The 21905-nt window shown below is 35.4% G+C and overlaps 2 protein-coding genes, 2 long non-coding RNA genes and 1 pseudogene across 7 annotated transcripts; 4 read left to right on the top strand and 1 right to left on the bottom strand.

The window, feature by feature from the left end:
* The first annotated feature begins 5168 nt into the window (after positions 1-5168).
* LOC146942548 (uncharacterized) lies at positions 5169-6822 on the top strand. The gene is made up of 2 exons (XR_015033557.1): positions 5169-5710; positions 5752-6822. It is a non-coding gene; the product is annotated as an uncharacterized LOC146942548 (long non-coding RNA).
* A 1186-nt stretch (positions 6823-8008) lies between these two features.
* Positions 8009-9652, bottom strand: LOC146942547 (uncharacterized). The gene has a single exon (XM_085750046.1). It carries the CDS (start codon positions 9650-9652, stop codon positions 8009-8011), a length of 1644 nt encoding a protein of 547 aa, XP_085606172.1.
* A 279-nt stretch (positions 9653-9931) lies between these two features.
* LOC146942546 (F-box/FBD/LRR-repeat protein At4g26340-like) lies at positions 9932-12098 on the top strand. Of its 3 annotated transcripts, none has more exons than XM_085756570.1 (4): positions 9932-10100; positions 10268-11193; positions 11544-11606; positions 11713-12098. In XM_085756570.1, exons 2-4 carry the CDS (start codon positions 10450-10452, stop codon positions 11989-11991), a joined length of 1086 nt encoding a protein of 361 aa, XP_085612696.1. In that variant the 5' UTR covers positions 9932-10100; positions 10268-10449; the 3' UTR covers positions 11992-12098. The 3 variants fall into 3 exon arrangements, with proteins under 3 accessions (XP_085612696.1, XP_085612695.1, XP_085612697.1); XM_085756569.1 differs by having other exon boundaries at positions 11454-11606; XM_085756571.1 differs by lacking the exon at positions 11544-11606.
* Positions 12099-13419: 1321 nt separating this feature from the next.
* Positions 13420-16480, top strand: LOC146942545 (uncharacterized). Its single transcript, XR_015032759.1, has 2 exons — positions 13420-14918; positions 15186-16480. It is a non-coding gene; the product is annotated as an uncharacterized LOC146942545 (long non-coding RNA).
* A 133-nt stretch (positions 16481-16613) lies between these two features.
* On the top strand, positions 16614-18177 carry LOC146942544 (F-box/FBD/LRR-repeat protein At2g04230-like; annotated as a pseudogene). Its single transcript, XR_015030045.1, has 3 exons — positions 16614-17347; positions 17459-17611; positions 17717-18177. The product of XR_015030045.1 is annotated as an F-box/FBD/LRR-repeat protein At2g04230-like (transcript).
* The last annotated feature ends 3728 nt before the right edge of the window (positions 18178-21905 follow it).

Here is a 21905-nt window from a genome sequence, read left to right as displayed (position 1 = left end):
CTTGAAATCTCCGGGTCAAAGTAACCTGTGTGGAAGGCTGAGTGGACCATATGGAAAACGTCATCTCCAACTATATGCCAATATTGTTTGAAAAATATGCAATGAAAACCGTCGGGGCCAGGAGCTTTGTATGGTTTCATGGAGTTGAGGGCAGCAAATACTTCATTTTTAGTGACAGGTTTGGTGAGGGAGAGTTTGTCAGTGTCATCAATGGAAGGGGGGCGGCATCAAGGAAGGCGGCGTTGGTGGGAGGATGATGACCACCGAAAAATTTTTTGAAGTAATTTTGAGCTTCTTCTTGGAGGATGGAGCTATCTGAGGTCCATGTGCCATTGGGAAGTTGAAGCCTATGAATTCTATTTTTCTTCCTTCTAAAGATGGTTTGGGCATGGAAGAAGGAGCTGTTTTTGTCACCAAATTTAACCCATTGCTGTAATGCCCTCCTTTTATTTAATTATTTTAATTAGTTTTAGAATATATTTATATGATTGGTATGATTTACATGATTTATGTGATATTTTGTTATGTTATATGTTGGTATTTACTAGCATAATATAATTGTTATTTGGTGTAGAAATATATTTGTTATTTGTTATAGATATATTTGTTATTTGGTGTAGAAATATATTTGTTATTTGTTAGAGATATATTTGTTATTGGTGTATTATTATTATTAAGTGGGGGAGAGATATATTTAATTTAGAAATAAATAAGATTATGAGGAATATAGTAGTTTTGAGGTGTAAGAGAAATAAGAAGGGGGTTAGAATAGAAAGAAGAATAAGTTGTTGGGCCAAAATAGATTTAGGAAGAGCGTTTAGTATTATAAATAGAGAAGCTTAGGTTAGAAAGAGTTTACCGAAAACCGCTTTTTGGAAAAGAGGAGAACAAGAAAGAAGAGAAGAGGAGAAGACCTTAGGAAAGAAGAACGCTGCCGCTGATTCAGGAATTAATCTAAGGTGAGGGTGAGACTATCTTGCATTAATATTAAGTTGTTAAATCATTAGATTACATCTAACAAGTTGGGGAGAGTTTGTGAGAATTTAAGAATTAGGGTTTTGAGAGAGATTTGATGATTAGATGATGAAAACTTGTTGAATTGATGTAGAAATTATATACAGTCCTTGGATAACCCATAGGATGATTATTGGATGTAGTTTTGAGGTTAAAACCATGGAATTGGATGAGATGTTGGTGAGTTTAAGAATTAGGGTTTAATAATTGTAATAGGTTGTTAATAGATTTGAGAACCCTTTGAATTTGCATACAGTAAGTTGATGAATAATTAGTGTTCTAATGATAGGGCAATCATAGGGTAATGATTAGGGTCAAGTTTGGAGAGTATTGGATCGAATAAGAAGTGGAAAAGATTTCCCCAAAGCGAAATCGCAGCTAAACTGCGATTTTGCTGTCAATGTGCAAAACGCGTTTTTATTGTCTCAGTTTGACAAGTTTAATTTCCGAACTGGGTTTAGGTGTAAGCACGAAAGTTGTAGGTATGGATGTTAGCTTTCTAATGCCGTTGGTCTCACGTCAATAGGATTTATAGAACTTGAGTTATGGTCAAATTACTGCACGTAGGTCACAGTGAATTTTTATGAACTTTCAGCACAACTTTTCCGAATTTAAAATAAAAACTGGTATTGATCGGTACAGAATTGGTCTTAGGCGTAAACATGAAAGTTTTAGATAATTTTGTTAGCTTTCTAGTGGCTTTGGTTTGACGTAAAAATGATGTTTGGTCTTTGAGTTATGATTAAAATACTACAGGGAGGTCTTTGCAAAATTGTCCGGTGACAGCATTCTCTGTTTCATGTTTTGCGTTTTGTTCATATGTTTCTGTTTTGAATTGATCTTTGTTGTAAACATGAAAGTTGTTGATATTTGTGATATCTTTCCAGTAGCTTTTGTTTGACATGAAAATATGTTGTGCATAATTTATTATGTTTTTACAAAGATACATAGTGAATTATTGTTGATGTTTAAATACGATGTTATATGAAGTTGTTTATGATTGATGAATATGATGTTTTAAGATGTTGTTTATTATCATTTGATATTGTTATATTATGATATGACATGAATTATTTATGTGATCCATATGTTGTCAAGATGCTAAGATGTTAAGACGTTAAGATGATAAGAGTTGTTAAGTCGTCGAGTCGTTATGAAGTCATCAAGTTGTTAAGATGTTATATTGTCAAGATGTCAAGATGTTAGGATGTCATAGATGTTCATGAAGTTGTCTAAGTTGTACGAAAGTTATGTCGTTGCATTAAAGTTGTGTCGTTGCATAGTCAGAGATGGGGGCTTAATGCCCGACAGGTTCTTTATGGCCTTAGCGATGGGGGCTTAATGCCCGACAGGTTCTTTATGACCTTAGCGATGGGGGCTTAATGCCTGACAGGTCCAAATATGACCTTAGCGAAGGGGGCTTAATGCCCTGGTGGTACCACATGCATGTTGAAGTTGTCTAAGTTGTTTTTGAAGTTGTCTAAGTTGTTGTTGAAGTTGTTGTTGCATTGTAGAGTCGTCATAACTTATATTTAATTATGATTTAATGATGGTGATGTTTGACGATGATATTGTTCATGTTTGATGATGATGTTTGATTTTGATGATGATGTTTGACGATGATGTTGTTCATGTTTGACGATGATGTTGTTTAGGATTGATGATGATGTTGATTATGATTTGTTTATGATGGTTGAATATGAAGTTGTTATGATAAGATGCTATGTGATTTATGATATGCTGATATGTGAATATGATAAGATGTTATACGTTTACTAATGATGATGTATGATGATTCCTCGTGATTATATTTAAGATGGATTGTTTGTGATTATGTTTATGGTTGATATATAATGTTATGAGATGGTTATGATTAGTACTTGATGTTATATGATGTTGTTTATGTCTATGATTAAGATGCTATGATTAAAAGGATATATGATAATGCTTATGATATTTGTAGATATGTGATGATATTTATATGATGATATAATATGAAGTATATGACTAATGTAGGAAGAATAATGATACTAGTTAAGGAAGTTTAAGTTGCTAGATATGATTAATGAATTATAGGATGTTTAAGTTGTTGAATGTATTTTACATGATTTATATGCTTTATATTATTGTTTGAGAAATCTCACCCCTCTGCTTGGAAATGTTGCTCTTCGTATGGGTAACTTGCAGGTAACCAGGATTAGTTGCGGTCGTGAGTGGACTCCTCACAAGTGTGTCTTAGGTGCTCTGATACGTAACGGGATGAGATTATGTCTTTACTTTCTGTTCCTTACGTATTACTTTATGAATCTTTCAAGAATTGATGTTGAACTAAGTTTTATGAAATTTTATATTGAGGCCCTTGTGCCAAAGATTATTTAAGTTGTCAAACTATTCCGCTGCGAAGATTTAAAGATTATGTTGTTATATTTTTGAAGAATAAATTGTTATTTATTCCGTTTATAAATTTTTAAGAAGTGTAGCATTCCGTTTAAGGTTGAATTACTCTGATTTTTAATTATGAAATTTTTACGTTGGGAAAACGGGGTGTTACAATTGGTATCAGAGCAGGTCGGTCCGTCCGGCCAAGTAGAAGAGTCGTTGTGTAGTGTCGTCATGTTTTCTAGTTAGTAGTTATGTTTTATTATGTGATCATGTTTAACTGACTAACATTGATGTGGTTCTATGTTTTGTTTGAAGAAATAATAATTAAATTTATTTTCTCTTGTGCTTGAATTTCGAGGACGAAATTCTTTTAAGTTGGGGAGAGTTGTAATGCCCTCCTTTTATTTAATTATTTTAATTAGTTTTAGAATATATTTATATGATTGGTATGATTTACATGATTTATGTGATATTTTGTTATGTTATATGTTGGTATTTACTAGCATAATATAATTGTTATTTGGTGTAGAAATATATTTGTTATAGATATATTTGTTATTTGGTGTAGAAGTATATTTGTTATTTGTTAGAGATATATTTGTTATTGGTGTATTATTATTATTAAGTGGGGGAGAGATATATTTAATTTAGAAATAAATAAGATTATGAGGAATATAGTAGTTTTGAGGTGTAAGAGAAATAAGAAGGGGGTTAGAATAGAAAGAAGAATAAGTTGTTGGGCCAAAATAGATTTAGGAAGAGCGTTTAGTATTATAAATAGAGAAGCTTAGGTTAGAAAGAGTTTACCGAAAACCGCTTTTTGGAAAAGAGGAGAACAAGAAAGAAGAGGAGAGGAGAAGACCTTAGGAAAGAAGAACGCTGCCGCTGATTCAGGAATTAATCTAAGGTGAGGGTGAGACTATCTTGCATTAATATTAAGTTGTTAAATCATTAGATTACATCTAACAAGTTGGGGAGAGTTTGTGAGAATTTAAGAATTAGGGTTTTGAGAGAGATTTGATGATTAGATGATGAAAACTTGTTGAATTGATGTAGAAATTATATACAGTCCTTGGATAACCCATAGGATGATTATTGGATGTAGTTTTGAGGTTAAAACCATGGAATTGGATGAGATGTTGGTGAGTTTAAGAATTAGGGTTTAATAATTGTAATAGGTTGTTAATAGATTTGAGAACCCTTTGAATTTGCATACAGTAAGTTGATGAATAATTAGTGTTCTAATGATAGGGCAATCATAGGGTAATGATTAGGGTCAAGTTTGGAGAGTATTGGATCGAATAAGAAGTGGAAAAGATTTCCCCAAAGCGAAATCGCAGCTAAACTGCGATTTTGCTGTCAATGTGCAAAACGCGTTTTTATTGTCTCAGTTTGACAAGTTTAATTTCCGAACTGGGTTTAGGTGTAAACACGAAAGTTGTAGGTATGGATGTTAGCTTTCTAATGCCGTTGGTCTCACGTCAATAGGATTTATAGAACTTGAGTTATGGTCAAATTACTGCACGTAGGTCACAGTGAATTTTTATGAACTTTCAGCACAACTTTTCCGAATTTAAAATAAAAACTGGTATTGATCGGTACAGAATTGGTCTTAGGCGTAAACATGAAAGTTTTAGATAATTTTGTTAGCTTTCTAGTGGCTTTGGTTTGACGTAAAAATGATGTTTGGTCTTTGAGTTATGATTAAAATACTACAGGGAGGTCTTTGCAAAATTGTCCGGTGACAGCATTCTCTGTTTCATGTTTTGCGTTTTGTTCATATGTTTCTGTTTTGAATTGATCTTTGTTGTAAACATGAAAGTTGTTGATATTTGTGATATCTTTCCAGTAGCTTTTGTTTGACATGAAAATATGTTGTGCATAATTTATTATGTTTTTACAAAGATACATAGTGAATTATTGTTGATGTTTAAATACGATGTTATATGAAGTTGTTTATGATTGATGAATATGATGTTTTAAGATGTTGTTTATTATCATTTGATATTGTTATATTATGATATGACATGAATTATTTATGTGATCCATATGTTGTCAAGATGCTAAGATGTTAAGACGTTAAGATGATAAGAGTTGTTAAGTCGTCGAGTCGTTATGAAGTCATCAAGTTGTTAAGATGTTATATTGTCAAGATGTCAAGATGTTAGGATGTCATAGATGTTCATGAAGTTGTCTAAGTTGTACGAAAGTTATGTCGTTGCATTAAAGTTGTGTCGTTGCATAGTCAGAGATGGGGGCTTAATGCCCGACAGGTTCTTTATGGCCTTAGCGATGGGGGCTTAATGCCCGACAGGTTCTTTATGACCTTAGCGATGGGGGCTTAATGCCTGACAGGTCCAAATATGACCTTAGCGAAGGGGGCTTAATGCCCTGGTGGTACCACATGCATGTTGAAGTTGTCTAAGTTGTTTTTGAAGTTGTCTAAGTTGTTGTTGAAGTTGTTGTTGCATTGTAGAGTCGTCATAACTTATATTTAATTATGATTTAATGATGGTGATGTTTGACGATGATATTGTTCATGTTTGATGATGATGTTTGATTTTGATGATGATGTTTGACGATGATGTTGTTCATGTTTGACGATGATGTTGTTTAGGATTGATGATGATGTTGATTATGATTTGTTTATGATGGTTGAATATGAAGTTGTTATGATAAGATGCTATGTGATTTATGATATGCTGATATGTGAATATGATAAGATGTTATACGTTTACTAATGATGATGTATGATGATTCCTCGTGATTATATTTAAGATGGATTGTTTGTGATTATGTTTATGGTTGATATATAATGTTATGAGATGGTTATGATTAGTACTTGATGTTATATGATGTTGTTTATGTCTATGATTAAGATGCTATGATTAAAAGGATATATGATAATGCTTATGATATTTGTAGATATGTGATGATATTTATATGATGATATAATATGAAGTATATGACTAATGTAGGAAGAATAATGATACTAGTTAAGGAAGTTTAAGTTGCTAGATATGATTAATGAATTATAGGATGTTTAAGTTGTTGAATGTACTTTACATGATTTATATGCTTTATATTATTGTTTGAGAAATCTCACCCCTCTGCTTGGAAATGTTGCTCTTCGTATGGGTAACTTGCAGGTAACCAGGATTAGTTGCGGTCGTGAGTGGACTCCTCACAAGTGTGTCTTAGGTGCTCTGATACGTAACGGGATGAGATTATGTCTTTACTTTCTGTTCCTTACGTATTACTTTATGAATCTTTCAAGAATTGATGTTGAACTAAGTTTTATGAAATTTTATATTGAGGCCCTTGTGCCAAAGATTATTTAAGTTGTCAAACTATTCCGCTGCGAAGATTTAAAGATTATGTTGTTATATTTTTGAAGAATAAATTGTTATTTATTCCGTTTATAAATTTTTAAGAAGTGTAGCATTCCGTTTAAGGTTGAATTACTCTGATTTTTAATTATGAAATTTTTACGTTGGGAAAACGGGGTGTTACAATTGCTCTCTTGATTTTTGATACCAAAGCATTTCTTCCTGAAAGAGGATATGATTGTATTCTTGTTGCAATTCCTTTTCAAGGAGAGTGTGGCGAGAAGAATCGACTCTTTCTAGATAGCTTTGTACACCTTTGAGTCTATTTTCAATATGTTTCTTTCTTTTGAAAATATTACCAAAGGCTTCATGATTAAAAGTGATGGATTTCTCTTGAACATTAGCTAGAGCCGCGGTAATGTTGTTGTTTTGAGGAGTCCAAGAGCTTTTTACCAATTCCGCATATTCATTATGATCAATCCAAGCTGCTTCAAAGCGGAAGGGCCTTGGCCCTCTAGCTAAAGGGAGGCCACCAAAACGGAGGAGGAGAGGGTTATGATCAGAGTGGAGTCTGCAGAGAACCTCAACAAAAGCTTCAGGGAAGGAAACACGCCATTCAACATTAGCAATGCTTCGGTCAAGTTTTTTTGGAAAGGATGCGAATGCCATTGTTGTTGCGGTGCCAAGTGAAATGACCACCTGAGGTTGTGAGGTCAAGGAGGTTGCAATTGTTCATGAAGTGGGAGAGGAGAGCAGCTCGATTATAGTGAAATATACCACCTCTTTGGTCACTAGGGAGAATAGTTTCATTAAAATCCCCTATGAGCATCCAAGGGATATCAATGGTTTGGCCGATGTTAGTGAGGTAGCTCCAAAGGTTGGGACGCTGAGTATGATTGGGGCTGGCATAGATGCAAGTGCATGCAGTGGAGACATTTCCACGGCTAATATTGATAGTTATGGAGAATTGGTTGGAGTCAAGGACGGTGGCAGTGATGTTACTAGCAGAATGTTTAAGGAGCCAAATTCCTCCGGAGTGACCGCTAGCTTCAATAATATGAACCGGGGTGTATCCCATATTAGACCAAAAGACAGAGAGTTTCGTAAACGGAACATGAGTTTCAAGAATAGCCATGAAAGTAGGTTGATGCTTACGAATCAATTCTTTCAAATGTATTCTTGCGTTACTACTGAGAGCCCCTCTGATGTTCCAAGAGAGGAATGAGGTATCGAAAAGAGCTTCCATGATAACAACAAGAAAGAAAGGCCGAGAGGAAGGGGGGCTAAGTTACCATGTCTTCTTCAATGAAGTCTTGTCTGTCTGCGTTACTTTTCATTTGATCATCACTATGACTTGGCATTGTCTGGTTGGGCTCATGGTTAGTAACAAAGTTATTGGATGGGGAGATGCTGTAGTTGTTGCTGTTTTTATCTAGCTCCTGGACGTTGGGAATTTGCGTGGTGGAGTTGGGAATTTGCGTGGTGGAGTTGGATTCAATTGTTGGGCTGGGGTCAGTATTATTTTCGTTGGTATTGGCTTGTTTTGGAGATAATTTAGTTAGGAGTGTTTCCATGTGTGTAACTGTTTGGTGTGGTGTCTTGGCAGGCTTGGTTTTCCGTGCTGGTCCAATGAGGGGAGGGTCAACAGTGGGGTCAAAAGTTTGGTCATGATGGTCATCATCACTGCGCCGTCTTTTTGTTTCTTGCTTGCTTGAACTAGCGCGTGGAATAGCTATTGATTTAGGGCGTGGGGAATACTTTGTGGTGTGTGGGCCAGGCTTGGTTTTGTGTGAGGAATTTGAGAGTACACTGTAACGGTTGTTGCTATTGTTACCGGCTTTTGCTGAAAACGGGGTTGAATTAATTGGCAATTTCTTTTTTCTTGTTACCAATAGCCAATCCCCATGAAGATCCTTATTTCCCTCATTATTACTAATTACTTTTCCATTATCTCCCTCATTATTACGTGACAAAATAATAGGAGAAGTAATTGTGCTATTACCGTTTTCATAGGTCTGCATTGAATGCGTTTGAATGTGCTGAACCGGTCCTTGGGAATCTTCTGGATTGCTAGCGGCAGATGGTTTTTCAGACGGCGGTGATTGGATTACGGTGGCCGCTGTTGTGGTGCAGTTTCGCCCTAAATGTCCGTAGCAACCGCAGTTGGTACAAATCAGATGCAGACCCTCGTATTGGACTTTATACCAATGGCCATTCACCCAAATCTTTCCTACAACTGGGACAGTGAGGTCAATTTCGACGCAGACTCTTGCGAATTTACCTCTTTCGACTTTCAGAGTGTTTGAATCAACTTTGATTGGACGTCCGATCGCAGAAGCCATGGCTAGTAGGAAGCTCTCATCATAGTAAACAAGGTTCAGCCCTGGAAAACGAACCCATACAATAGTGCGATCTACTTTGGCATCCTGGGAGGCGAATTCAGGAGACCAGTGTGATATTGCAAGACAGTGATCAAAAATGAGCCATGGACCACCGGTGATAACTTTTTCCTTGTCGGCTGCCAAATCAAATTTCACCATATAGAAACCATTGTCATTATCCATGATTTCAAACCCTCCTTGTAGCTTCCAGATTTTTTGTAAACGATCTCTCATTGTGTTGTAGCCGAGGGTCTTTCCCAACAACTTCACAACTATTGCATCTTTCCATGGTGTACATAGCTCTTGGAATACTTTTGGTTCTATGAAGACCTTAGGTAAGAGGCGGTTACCATCCTCCAATTCGATACGGACGAGTTTCTTAGCAATCATGTCCTCTTTTGGGCGAGTTTGGATTTCCTGAGAAGGTCCCAGGAGTTTGTCACGGAACGAAATCTTAGGTGTTGAGGAATTAGGTGGGTCGGGTGGCTTATTGGTGGCTTGAAGGTTGAAGTCACTTTGAGCGGAGAAGACAAAGTCAGAGCTCATTGCACTCATTCTTTCAATATTAACTCAAACAATCATAGAAATGTCATAAGTCAACTTTTTGAAAGTCTAAAATTTGCTATTTTCAATGTAAAATGTTAAATTTTTGCTTTAATGTACGGCTTTTAATGTGTATTATTTGTTGGGGAGCAATTGCAAAGACTAACTTTTGAATTTTATGAGATCGCGTCAAACTTTCTCTAAGTTTTAATGTTGTTGCATGCAACTTTAAATCCAAAATTTTTGTTAAATTATAAAGACACAGGTCATCTTATCTTAGGTAAGCTTTACAAAATGAGATCAAAATCATACGAAAATTAAAATTGAGCGTGCGTGTGTATGGAACGAGAATTTTCTGTGAGGATGGAACTGTTTTCGCATCCCAACGACATCCGGAAGCTCGTTTTCTGTTCCTTTGATCGGCCAATTTTCTCAACCTCCTATTCCAACGGTATTCAACATTCTCTTTCTCTTGTAAAATTTGAGAATTTTCATATTGTAACATCTTTTCCCATAGTTTTTGTTTCTGGTGCATCAATTTCTTTTACACGTTCAAGTTAGAACATTAACAGGGATTAGAGAGTCTTGTGATTGAATGAATATTTTTTGTTGATAAAGTGAATCCTATAGAGCAGATTGCAAAAAGATATTTACTTGCTAAAAATCAAAGGTGTTGGGGCTTGGGCCTGGGCCTGAATGTGTGAGTGTATACTCATATATATATAGGAATAGGACACCAAATTTGACCTTTTTCGCTAATTGCAATTGGTGTTACTATCCTGTCCTCACTCTTCGCCGCGATGTCACGGCGGCTGCGGCAGCGGCGGCAGCTGCAGCTTTCAATTCCAGAAGAAGAAGAAGAAGACAGAATCAGTGCTCTTCCGGACTCACTTGTTCATCATATTCTCTCCTTTCTTCCGTCGAAAGACGCCGCCTCCACAACCATCCTCTCCAAGAGGTGGAAACCGCTATGGCTCTTGGAACTCATCATCCACTTCAATCACCAACCCTTTCCAGAGACTGTAACCTTTTCCAACTTCGTCGACTCACTCATGGCCAATCAAAATAACACTCAACCTATCCTCTCATTCCATATCAAGTGTCACTACTACAATTGTGATATCCACAAATTTGTTTCTAATGCTATTCAACGACGAGTTCAAAACCTAACCATTGATCTCTCCCGCTCAGATTTCCCTACGGCTTTCATTCTAAGGACCGAAACCTTGTCTGTCCTCAAATTGAAGAGGATAACATTGAACTACGAAGGTCCTGTCGTTGATCTTCCGTCGCTCAAACTCCTTCACCTGGAATCCATCTGTTTCACATATTATGGACATATCAGGAAACTTTTATCTGGATGTCCCATTCTACAAGAGTTGGAAGCAAATGATCTAACCATAAAGATACCTTGTCGTGTGTTTCTGGGTTCTTCACAGCCAACAAGCTTATCCAATTTGGTCAGAGCTAACATTTCCAACATCTCTCCCATGCATAATTTGCTTGATCGCCTTCGTAACGCCCAACATATGCGCCTACTTGCGGTATGTATCAAAATATTTTTTCTGCCTATATGACCAAATTACTAGTTCAAATTTAAGGGATTTTTTCTGCTTATATGACCAAATTACTTGTTCAAATTTAAGGGAATATTTTTTTTTTGCTTATATGACCAAATTATTGGTTAAGGGAGTAAATTTTTATTTCTCTAACTATGAGTGTGGGTGTCAAAACTTCAAACCTGTGTTCTCCGCCATTTTTTTCTACGCATCCCTGCAATATTTTGTCTTTGTGACTGATGCAGAAGTATTCATATGAACTACATAGCGTGTTTCACAATTTAACCCACCTGGAGCTTACATTGAACTTTATGCCTAATTATGGGATGTTGAAGTGGAGCTGGCTGATAAAACTGCTTCAAAATTTCCCCCTGCTTCAAACTCTTATTATTGATGAGGTTTCTAATTTCAAGTTTTGTCATGTTTTTTGTTTTTTTTTTGTTTTCTTCTTTTCAGTTTGACTTTTATATATTTCAAAAAATTTCAATTGTGTATCATTGTTAGGTTGATACTGTACACAATTTCGGTGTTGGAGGGTGGACGGACCCAGAAATTGTACCAGAATGCCTTTTATCTCATCTTACAACATGTTCACTTAGAAGTTATAGCCGCATAAATTGCGAGCTTCAATTTGCAAAATATATCATGCAGAATTCAAGAGTACTAAGCATCATGAAAATTCAGAGTGCCAAATTTCTGGATACAAATACAAAGATCCAAATGTCATTGGAATTATCTTCGTTCCCAATGAATTCAACCATATGTCAACTTCTATTTATTTGAATGATAATGTATAGAGCATGCGTGCAATAACAGCCTTAACCTTTGTACGAACATTGTTATACCTTCAATAATTTGAGACTACTTTATAAATTCATTCTGAATCTTGAGACTGTTTGTTTGTGTACAATAATTTATCCTTTAATTTTGATGATATATGCTTCAGAAATGTTGATGTCTTTCGATTCTATATCTGGAACTGCACCTTTATCTTTATGGGGTCTTTTAGCCTTGAAGAGTTTACAATTAGTGATAATAAGGACATTTTTAAAGGCAGTATGCATTTGTATTTCTGTAGATATTAAAGGAATTTCCTTCTTCACAAGACAACCATGTAATACTTACCACATATATGCAACAAAGTTTATTGCTGTAGGTATCAACTCGCCTTCTAAGGAACATCGCATATCTGTCTTAGAATCCAGACCAAAGCAGAAGGTAAGATCAGATGCCATGCCAAGGTTGTCTTTTACGAGCAGTCTAAGGCTTTGTTTGCGAGTTTTGAGGGGAAGACAGGGGAAGAGTTTGGAAAAAAGGAATGAGCAAGTGGAAGAAATAGATGACATTGAGAGGGGAAGACTTTGGGGGTTCCTTTTTCTTCATAATACAAAATCATTCTCATTTAGAGGAACTCAAAAATTGTATTAAAGGAGGGTTTTGGGAGGTTTTTGGAGGGTTTACGTGAGTTTTTCAAATTTAATCTATGTAGTTATAATATTCTTGGATATGATTAATATAATTGAAAGTGGCCCACCAGTTGATGTTTCAGCTGTTAGTTCAATGTAAGATATTATGCACTTATCATAGTTGTCTTGATATAATCTAGTTGGATTTTAATTTTTTTTGAATCTGGACCAACTGTGAAGAGTCAATAACATCTGTAATATATGTATTGGATATTTACATTGTTCTTCCTATGTGTGTGCATCTCTCTCTTTCACATGTGTAGCTGTCCAGATTAGATATCTGATCGGAAGGCTATCTGATTTATTACCACATGTTTTGTTGTACACTACTAGAAATCTAAATCTGTTTCTGGTTTGACTTCTGAGTTCTGACTAATCGAGTTGGTTATATTTTTTGTGCATATGGCTTGCATTTTTTTTTGTTCTGGGAATAATAAGTTAAGGAAGTGATTCAAGGGAGAAAAATATGATATGAAGAAATCTTTGATTTTGGTCAATTCACAGAAACAACACCTAATTATAGGTATGAGCATCTGACTGAAAGTGCACCCACAATCCCGGATGGTTTTCTTTCTGCTATTTAATATCTTAACATCTTCTACATGCAGTCAATGTACCTGCCCCGAAATTGCTTTGTGGAGAAATTAGTTGCTTAAACAGACTTGCCCAAAATACACGTAAAATGGAGGCTGGTCCATTTTTTTAGATCTACTGGCATTTTGAGTTTGTTTCAGGTTGGGTTGATTTATATCTTCAACTCTAATTTCATATAATTTTATTTTGTTTTCTCACTGCCTTCACATCAACATTCCACATGAATAGGGTGGATGGAGAGAGTCAACCGTTGCTGCAACAACAGCAGCAGCAGCAGTAGGTAGTTCCATTGCAGGACAGTTACATGCAAAGCAGAACTGAAGCTCTTCAAAATGTTGAGTACACTATTCATGAGTCGTTAATCATCTAGCAAAACTTGTCTCCCAGCTGGAAGAGATTGCCATCAGGATTGTATTTGTCTCACTTGTGTATTGTTCACTATTATTTTATTCCAAAATACGATTTTTGATTTATGTTACTATTACATACAAACTTACTTGGTTCATAAGTAATTCTGTGAGCAAATGAATCAGAGCCACTGATTAACCTTCAGTGTTGAGATAAGTTAGGGCGTTCATTTTAATTAGCTTTTGCATTATGCATAGGGAACCATCACTTTGGTTTGCAGTTATTTGTGGTTGATGATTTGATTTAGTGTACATTTACCATAAGCTCGTGATCTTTTTGTTTGCAATGTTGTTCGAAATGCATGTTTATCTTAGTGAGCAGAAAAATTATTTGCTAAAGAATTTTGCTAATATAAAATACTGTGTGAGCTTTAGAGAGTAAAGCAAGTGTGGTTGTCGATGTAAGCTTGCTCGTGTTTGGCTTTTTGAGTGAAAATTGAGTTACTTAACATCCTCTGAAGTACCATGCTGTTAAAATTTGAGAAATTATTTTTTACAACCATTTTATGACAACTTTCTTTTTTATACTAAACATTATGGTTTTACTTTCTCTCTCTCTATTTATAGTTATCCATAAAGTTGTCACATAAATAGTTATTCAAATAATACACCTCTTAAAATTTAGCATCCTCTAAAGTAGAAGGTGAACTTTATAATAGTATAATGTAAAGTGCAAGTGGATAACCATTGATTAAGAAGTTTAATAGATTGAGTCATGGTATTTTTATGGTTAAGTACTCTCTCGCTTGTGCTTGAAAAATGCTATAAACCTATACTACTTTCTATTGAGTAGCAGTTCACATGTGCTTTGTTCTCTAACATGCAATCTACACTTGTAGGAGTTAAATCACATGCATGAAACCACATTTACCATTTTTGTCAACTACATTTTGTTTGGTCAAATAGTCTATCGGTGGAAATCACACACAAGTGTTGGGAATTGCGGGTTCGAAGAACCTGCGTCCCAACACATCAATTGTCCATGCAGCTACACGAAGATGGATGCAGAAATTGAGTAACAAGGGAGCCATATTTTACATGCCCAAATTATTTATAGATCAAATTGACTAGCAAAAATAAACATCAGAGGATTCCCGCCTGAGGTTTGGAAGGGACAAGGTTGTGAGCCAACGTGCTAGTAGATGAAATTGGTTCGTGGCACCATGATGTTAGCATTGATGTAATTGTTTCTGCTCTTTTGTCATTGTTCCAAACACCAACAGGAAAGTGACCACGCTACAAGGTAATTGAAGCATGGACTTGTGCATTGTTTCCGTCACTTGTCACACTCGGTTTTTCCATAGCAGTACTTGTTGATATTAACAAAGTATAATATTTTGATTCTAAACCAAGTCAACGTAGAACTCCATATTTGGACGACGGTCTGGTAAAACTGCGTAGTTTGTTTATGGGGAATCTCACTTTTTTTCAGGACTAAGATTTGGAGCATGTTATATTTCTATCATATTATAGGCTCAAATGATATTTTTGTATGATTTTGCTTATACAGGTAAATGGTTGATCTAATGTTGAGAATTTAAGCTTTCATGTTAGCGTCACTGTTGCCTTGGGTTCACAACAAGCGCGAGTTTTATTTTGTCTTGGATAGAATGTGGATGAAAGGTTAAGTGGCTACTTGACGAATACATTAGGGTTGGTCTGATAATGTTAACTTGGTATTTTGGAGTACACTCTCAAGGTCTCAAATTTGATTACCTCTGGTGTCAAATTTGGTGTGTTAGATTGACTTAAAAAACAAAGTGATTACTTGACGAAGGTTATATGTAAGGCGAGATACGGAACTCGTAAGGCGAGATATCTGCCAGAGCGGGTGCTTCACCAGTTTGGGTGCGTCCAAACCATCCCCATACATCCATGTGACGGTGCATCTCCACATACGACCTTATTGAAGATCAGCTACCGTTATGCGCACTATCGTTATCATATGCTGATAGCTCAGGACTTGGGACTCGTTGATAGGACTGGTGTGGAGACATCATAGGGATACATTGGATGGTTTTATTCCATCTCACTTCCACGCATCATTCTTCCGGACGAGATTCATGGAGAGCGGGTTTATCATCGTAGGCGTGTGTGTTGTTGGATGTGTTAGTTTTAGTTTTATGGTGTTGTAACATTTGGATAATCATATGTTGTTGATATTATGTTTGAACATTTGGTTTGTTTTGAAACAATTGAATAATTTCCGTTTAAAATTTAATGTTGAAAACTGTGTTGTTTTTTTTCCTTTTTATTTAAGTATATTTTATTTAAGTATATATTTTATACAATCACGAATGCATGTTTATATCATTTGGATTATAAAATGTCTATGTTTTTATATACATGTCTTGGAGGAAAAACAATGTCTCTGTTTATGTATTGATATATTTCAAATTATATAATTCGAACTGATCCTTTTTTTACCTTTTTTTACGCCAAAGTTAGGCTTTTCTGGGGTGTTGGACACATTTTGAATTTTATTATCCAAAATGTCTAAAAGGGTTTCAAATTATAAAATCTGAAATGTGGTTTTACAAAGATTAAACAAACATCTCTAAGGTGCTCTATGTTCCAACAACTCAAGAACATTTCATATTTTATAATCCAAATTATGTTCGAATTATAAAATCCAAACAAAAAGTATTTTCGAAAAAAAATAGAATGCATGAGAATACAATAGGCTGAACAAAGTAAAAGCGAAACTGTCCTCGTGAGCTTAGCTCAGTTGGTATGGACAATGCATAAAAATATGCAAGGTCCAGGATTCAAACCCCGGCCACCACCAAAAAAAAAAAGTAAAAACGAAACTATTTTAAGCAATTTTATTTTGTTTGCTTAGGCAAGAAGAAGTCCAAAAAACAAAGGAGTCCAACCTTTGGCTCTATAAATACATGCTTTTCCTCACTAAAATTGTGGAGCCTTTTCTCTCACTGCAATGCCAAAGCAACCGCGGTTTTCTTCAAATCCCCTCGAGGAGGAGGAAGAAGAAGAAGACAGAATCAGCAATCTCCCTGATTCACTTGTTTATCACATTATTTCTTTTCTTCCAACGAAAGACGCCGCCATCACAACCATCCTCTCAAAGCGATGGAAATCACTCCTCTCGCAACTCGTACTCAACTTGGATGACAATCACTTTCCAGACCCTTCCACCTTTCGCAAATTCTTCAACTACTTCATCGCCTCTCCAGATCAGAATCTACCTATTCTCTCATTCAACCTCAAATGTCACCACAAGACCTACCAAGTTAAAAAGGATATCCCCGACATTGTTTCTGCTGCACTTCAACGACGACTTGAAAACCTAATCATTGATTTCTGCAATTCAAACTTCCCTTCTTTGGTTCTAAATACCAAAACCTTGACATTACATTCCTCAAATTGAAGAGCGTAACAATCTTACGAGATCCAGATGTTGATCTCCCGTCACTCAAAGTCCTTCACTTGGAATCTGTTACTTTCGGACGTTATCGTTACCTCAGCAAAATTCTATGTGCCTGTCCCATTATACACGATTTGGTAACGAAGGATTTAGCAGTAAAGAAACTTTATCGAACACTTGTAGGCGAACGCGGTACAAGCTTATCCAAATTGGTTAGAGCTAACATTTCTGGTGTGCATGTTTATTTTGATCAGCTTCAAAATGCGGAGCATCTGCGCCTACATGTGGTATGTACGTTATATATGTATCATATTCATATCAAAGACTAAACTAAAATGTTTATTTATTCAAATTATTTCTATCTTATTATCTTATTTCTTAAGTTCTAACTCATGCAGACTTGGCCATATAATATATTTACCATCTTTCATAATTTAACCTACCTCGACCTTACATTTCACCTATGTCCTTCATTGCGGGAGACCAAGTGGATCTGGCTGTTAAACCTGCTTTATAAGTTTCCCAAGCTTCAAACTCTTATCATTGATGAGGTCTTTCATTTTAATTTTTGTCCTTTTTTTTATTTTTTATTTTATTTTTTTCAGTACCACTTCTCTATATTTTAAAAAATAAGTTCAATTGTGTATCATTCTCAGGTTGATACTGAAAACAATTTCGGTGCTGGAAAATGGAAGGACCCAGAAATTGCACCAGAATGTCTTTCATCTCATCTTACAACATGCTCACTTAGAAGTTACAGCGGCATAAATTGCGAGCTTCAGTTTGCAAAATATATAATGCAGAACTCAAGAGTATTGACAACTATGAAGATTCAGGTTGCCAAATCTGTAGAGACAACTACAAAGCACCAAATGTTCAATGAATTATCTTCGTGCCCAATGAATTCAGCCTCATGTCAGCTTTTATTTATTTATTTGAATGATAATTGATATTGCATTGCATGCGTGCAATAACAACAACTTTAAGCTTTTCTCCAACATTGTAATAACTCTAATAATTTTGAGACTCTACTTTATAAATTCATTCTCAATCTTGAGATTGTTTGTTTTTGTATAATAGTTTATCTTTTTAACTTTTATGATATATGCTTTAGAAATGTCAATCTCTGTTTGGATTCTATACCTAGAACTATACCTCTGTCTTTATAGGACAATTAGTCATAATAAGATAATTTTTAAAGGAGACAGTTCAGGGAGAGAAAGATTGAACTACCTGAATTGGGTAGTTTTCTAGAAATGTAATTTACTCTCGAAGGAATGCATTTGTATTTCTGTAGATATTTAAGGAATTTCCTTCTTCACAAGACAACCATGTAATAATTACTACATATAAGCAACTAAGGCTATTGTTGTATCTATGAGCTCGCCTCCTAGGAAACATCGCATTCTGTCTCAGTATCCTGATCAAACCAGAAGGTAAGATCAGATGCCACACCAAGGTTGTCTTTTGTAAGCAGTCTAAGTAACTTGCAGAAAGAGGCACGTATATATTTATCACAGGCTGCAAAAATTGTCGTTGAAGAAATTGTTCCAAAAGATGTTTACAAGAAAAGAAAAAATTGTGGACTGTATCCCTCTGATAGAGTTGCTTGGGAAACAATCATTGCAATTCAAGAGGACATTATCTCATCTTTTTCAGCAGATGGTAAGAAAAACTCCTTTCTGTTTCAATTGCCGTGGAATGGATGCGTACATGCGAACCACTAAGATGAAAGCTTAATTTCATCATAGATATGAAAGTGTCAATCAAGGTATATTATATTAATTAGTTGGTCTTCATATTTAATATTATCTTAGAACTCAGAGCCTATATTTAATAAATAGTTGAATATCATATTCAAAATTTCTTGTTGTTTCAATGGCACTTCATAGATTTTTTCTACATTTCTAACTTATCAAGCTCATATTTAATTGGATCCATAATGGTTGGGAGTCTGTAGGCGCTGATAATGAAAGTCATTATAGTTACTTTGTGGCTTAAAAGAATATACATGTATTCTGTACTATTTTTATTATTCTCACTGTCCTTCCCTAATGCTTGGTTGTTCCCTTTGTAGTCATTGTTTGCTTTGTGTTCTGATGAGTCATTCTCCTCCATGGTTGCCCTTGGTTTATGCATTAATCAAATTAAGAACGCCTTGAGTTCTCAGCAGAAGACTGATAGTGCATCTACGGAAACAAAATGGCCAATAGGGCGAGCATATCATGCCACAGAAACATTTGTCCAGTTATATAATGGGAACAAAGTAACCTATTGATTACGGTTAGTTAGTGGTTAGTAATGAAGTCTTAAGCAATTTTCTTTTTTTAATTGCACAAGAAAGTCGACGACATCACTGTCAATTTGCATCGCCAGCTTTCTGTTTGTAATGACAATTACAGTAATTCTGGCGTGTTCTGTATGCAGGTTCTACCGGATGAAAGTCCTTGCTGATAAAGCTCATAGGTGGTAGTGAATTTTTAAGTAATTGGAAGAGAAATAGAGTTGCTGATGTCACATCTCTGATGCCAGTGGCTCTAGTGTGGGTAGTCCATCCACAGAAGATGAGTTATTTGAAATCTTGTAACAGGCAGATGTTTAGTTGAGGCTTGCAGAGCTGCTCCAAAATCTTTTGGCTTGTTTTCTATACATGTAATTTAGTTCTGAAGAAATGCATCTGTTCCTTTCAAGAAAAATATCCTTTGATGATTCAATATGGTACCAGAAAATATTCAACATATAATCTATAGTATGCAGATATGGATGGAAACTAGTCAGTTTTGCATTCGGAAAAAATATATGTTTTGAAAAGTTTGTCAAGGTTCGCGTTTGCCTCTTTCAACCATGAGCTCAGCAATATCTTTAATCAACTAGCTACACTCGTCTCCCAAAAAAGAGATTGCCATCAGGTTTCCTATTTGTCTCACTTGTGTATTGTCCATTATTATTTTATTCCAATACGATTTATGATGTATGTTGCTGTTACATACAAACTTACTTGGTTCAGAAGTAATTAAAGTGAAAGCTTTCACTTTAATTAGTCTGCATTATGCTTGGGGAACCATCGCTTTGGTTTGCAGTTATTTGCGGTAGATGATTTGATTATTTAGTGTACATTACCATAAGCTTGTGGTCTTTTTGTTTGCATTGTTGTTCGAAATGCCTGTTTATCTTCTTATTGAGAAGAGGAATTACTTGCTAAAGAATTTAGCTAATATGAAATAATGGGTGGGCTTTAGAGAGTAAAGCAAGTGTGGTTGTGGGTGTAAGTAATGTTGCTCGTCTATAATTTTGTGAGAGAAAATCGAGCTATTTACTACGTATTAACTGTGAAGTTATGATGGCAATGCCATGCTGTTAAATTGCTTATTTTGCTACTCGTGGGCAGAGAAATGGCTTGAGTTAAAATTTAGCATCCCCTAAGTACAATGTGAATTTTATAATGTAAAGAATAAGTGGGTAACCATTGATTCAAAAGTTAGTAGATTGAGTCATCGTAACTTTATGGTTAAGTACTTCTTGCTTGTACTTGAAAAAGGTTATAAAACTATATTGCCTTCTAATGAGTGGCTGTTCACAAGTGCTTTGCTCTCTAACATGTATTCCACACACTTTTTGGGTCAAACTGGGGTATTGTTTTTGTAATTTGTATTGGAGTGCTTGCGCAATATTATGTACCATAGTTGCTGACAATGAACGTTATAAGGATATAATTGTATATACCTTTTATACACATGCATATATTTTAACAAAGTGGCACGATTGTCTGATTTGATTTCATCTTATAATGCTATTTTGAGTGTACAATAATTCATTTCATGTTGTAATGCTATTATTTTTTCTTTTTGTGAATGAAGACCTCGAAACAACATGAGAGTAGAAGACAATTGTTTTTGTCCTCTGCCTCTAAGGATTCTGCAAATCCTTTCCTCTGTCAACGTCCATTAGCTACATGGTCGGCTACTACTGCTAGTACTTCTAATGCCACCAAATCTCCATGGGCTAGTGAGTCATCATCTTTATTTCAGTTGCTTCCTCAATAAGTTATGTTATTTCTTTCTTTCTTTTTTGTTTTGACGGTTTAGTGTTGACTTGTAGCTAAGCATGTGTCTGTTGTTTTCTTGCTAATCTACTATAATGCTAGGAAACTAATTATGAGATTATCTGAATCATCATTTTTTAGAAGGAACTAGTGATTCCAAGTATAACTGGCTTATTAGTTAATATGGAGTAAAAGTGTGCTACCTTCCCTTGTTTTATTTGCTTTCCTTGAATTGTTATGTGAAGTACTCAATTTTGCTGTATGTTAGCAGAATCATTGTACTGGTGTTAATAGATTGTGAATTGTCTTTATCTCTCAACTGTATTTGCGTTGAACAAGCATAAATTCACAACCTCTGCTTTGCTGAATTAATTCATTTGCTTACTTTAAATTTGTTGATTTTATTTGCCTCTACTTGCAACTAAACCTGTCAAACAAGCTGGCTTGTTCAAACTTTGTTTTTTGGCCCATCTTGATCTGGCCATGAGAAATTAGCTGGTCAAACAAAGCCGAGAAAGAATACATATAGAAAAGCAGGCTGGGCAATTCAATGTTTCAAACCATATTCCTTTGACGGGATGCCAGTTGAAATGTCAGGTCCACCGCGTGTGAATATTCTGGAACCAAAACTAAAAGCTCTAGTTCTAAAAGATGATTCATGAATCCTTTCCTATTTGATTTAGTATGAAGACTCGTTTATTTTCAAGGTTGTTTCATGGTGGGTCAAATTCTATCCAAAATTCTTGATTCATACAATCTATTTATGGCTTTTAAATCTACAAAAAGCAAGTGGATGAGGAAAG

Source organism: Medicago sativa, chromosome 3, assembly GCF_051527215.1.
Source record: "Medicago sativa cultivar Bolivia chromosome 3, Bolivia_mono, whole genome shotgun sequence".
Taxonomy (NCBI): domain Eukaryota; kingdom Viridiplantae; phylum Streptophyta; class Magnoliopsida; order Fabales; family Fabaceae; genus Medicago; species Medicago sativa.
This window is presented reverse-complemented; position numbering and strand designations above follow the sequence as displayed.

What these genes read in the sequence shown, in the direction of transcription:
- LOC146942547 (XM_085750046.1), bottom strand. Translation starts at nt 9,652, where the DNA reads ATGAGCTCTGACTTTGTCTTCTCCGCTCAAAGTGACTTCAACCTTCAA.
- LOC146942546 (XM_085756569.1), top strand. Translation starts at nt 10,450, where the DNA reads ATGTCACGGCGGCTGCGGCAGCGGCGGCAGCTGCAGCTTTCAATTCCA. An exon ending in AACATATGCGCCTACTTGCG is followed by an intron (nt 11,194 to 11,453) that starts GTATGTATCAAA and finishes TGACTGATGCAG; the next exon opens with AAGTATTCATATGAACTACA. An exon ending in AAACTCTTATTATTGATGAG is followed by an intron (nt 11,607 to 11,712) that starts GTTTCTAATTTC and finishes TATCATTGTTAG; the next exon opens with GTTGATACTGTACACAATTT.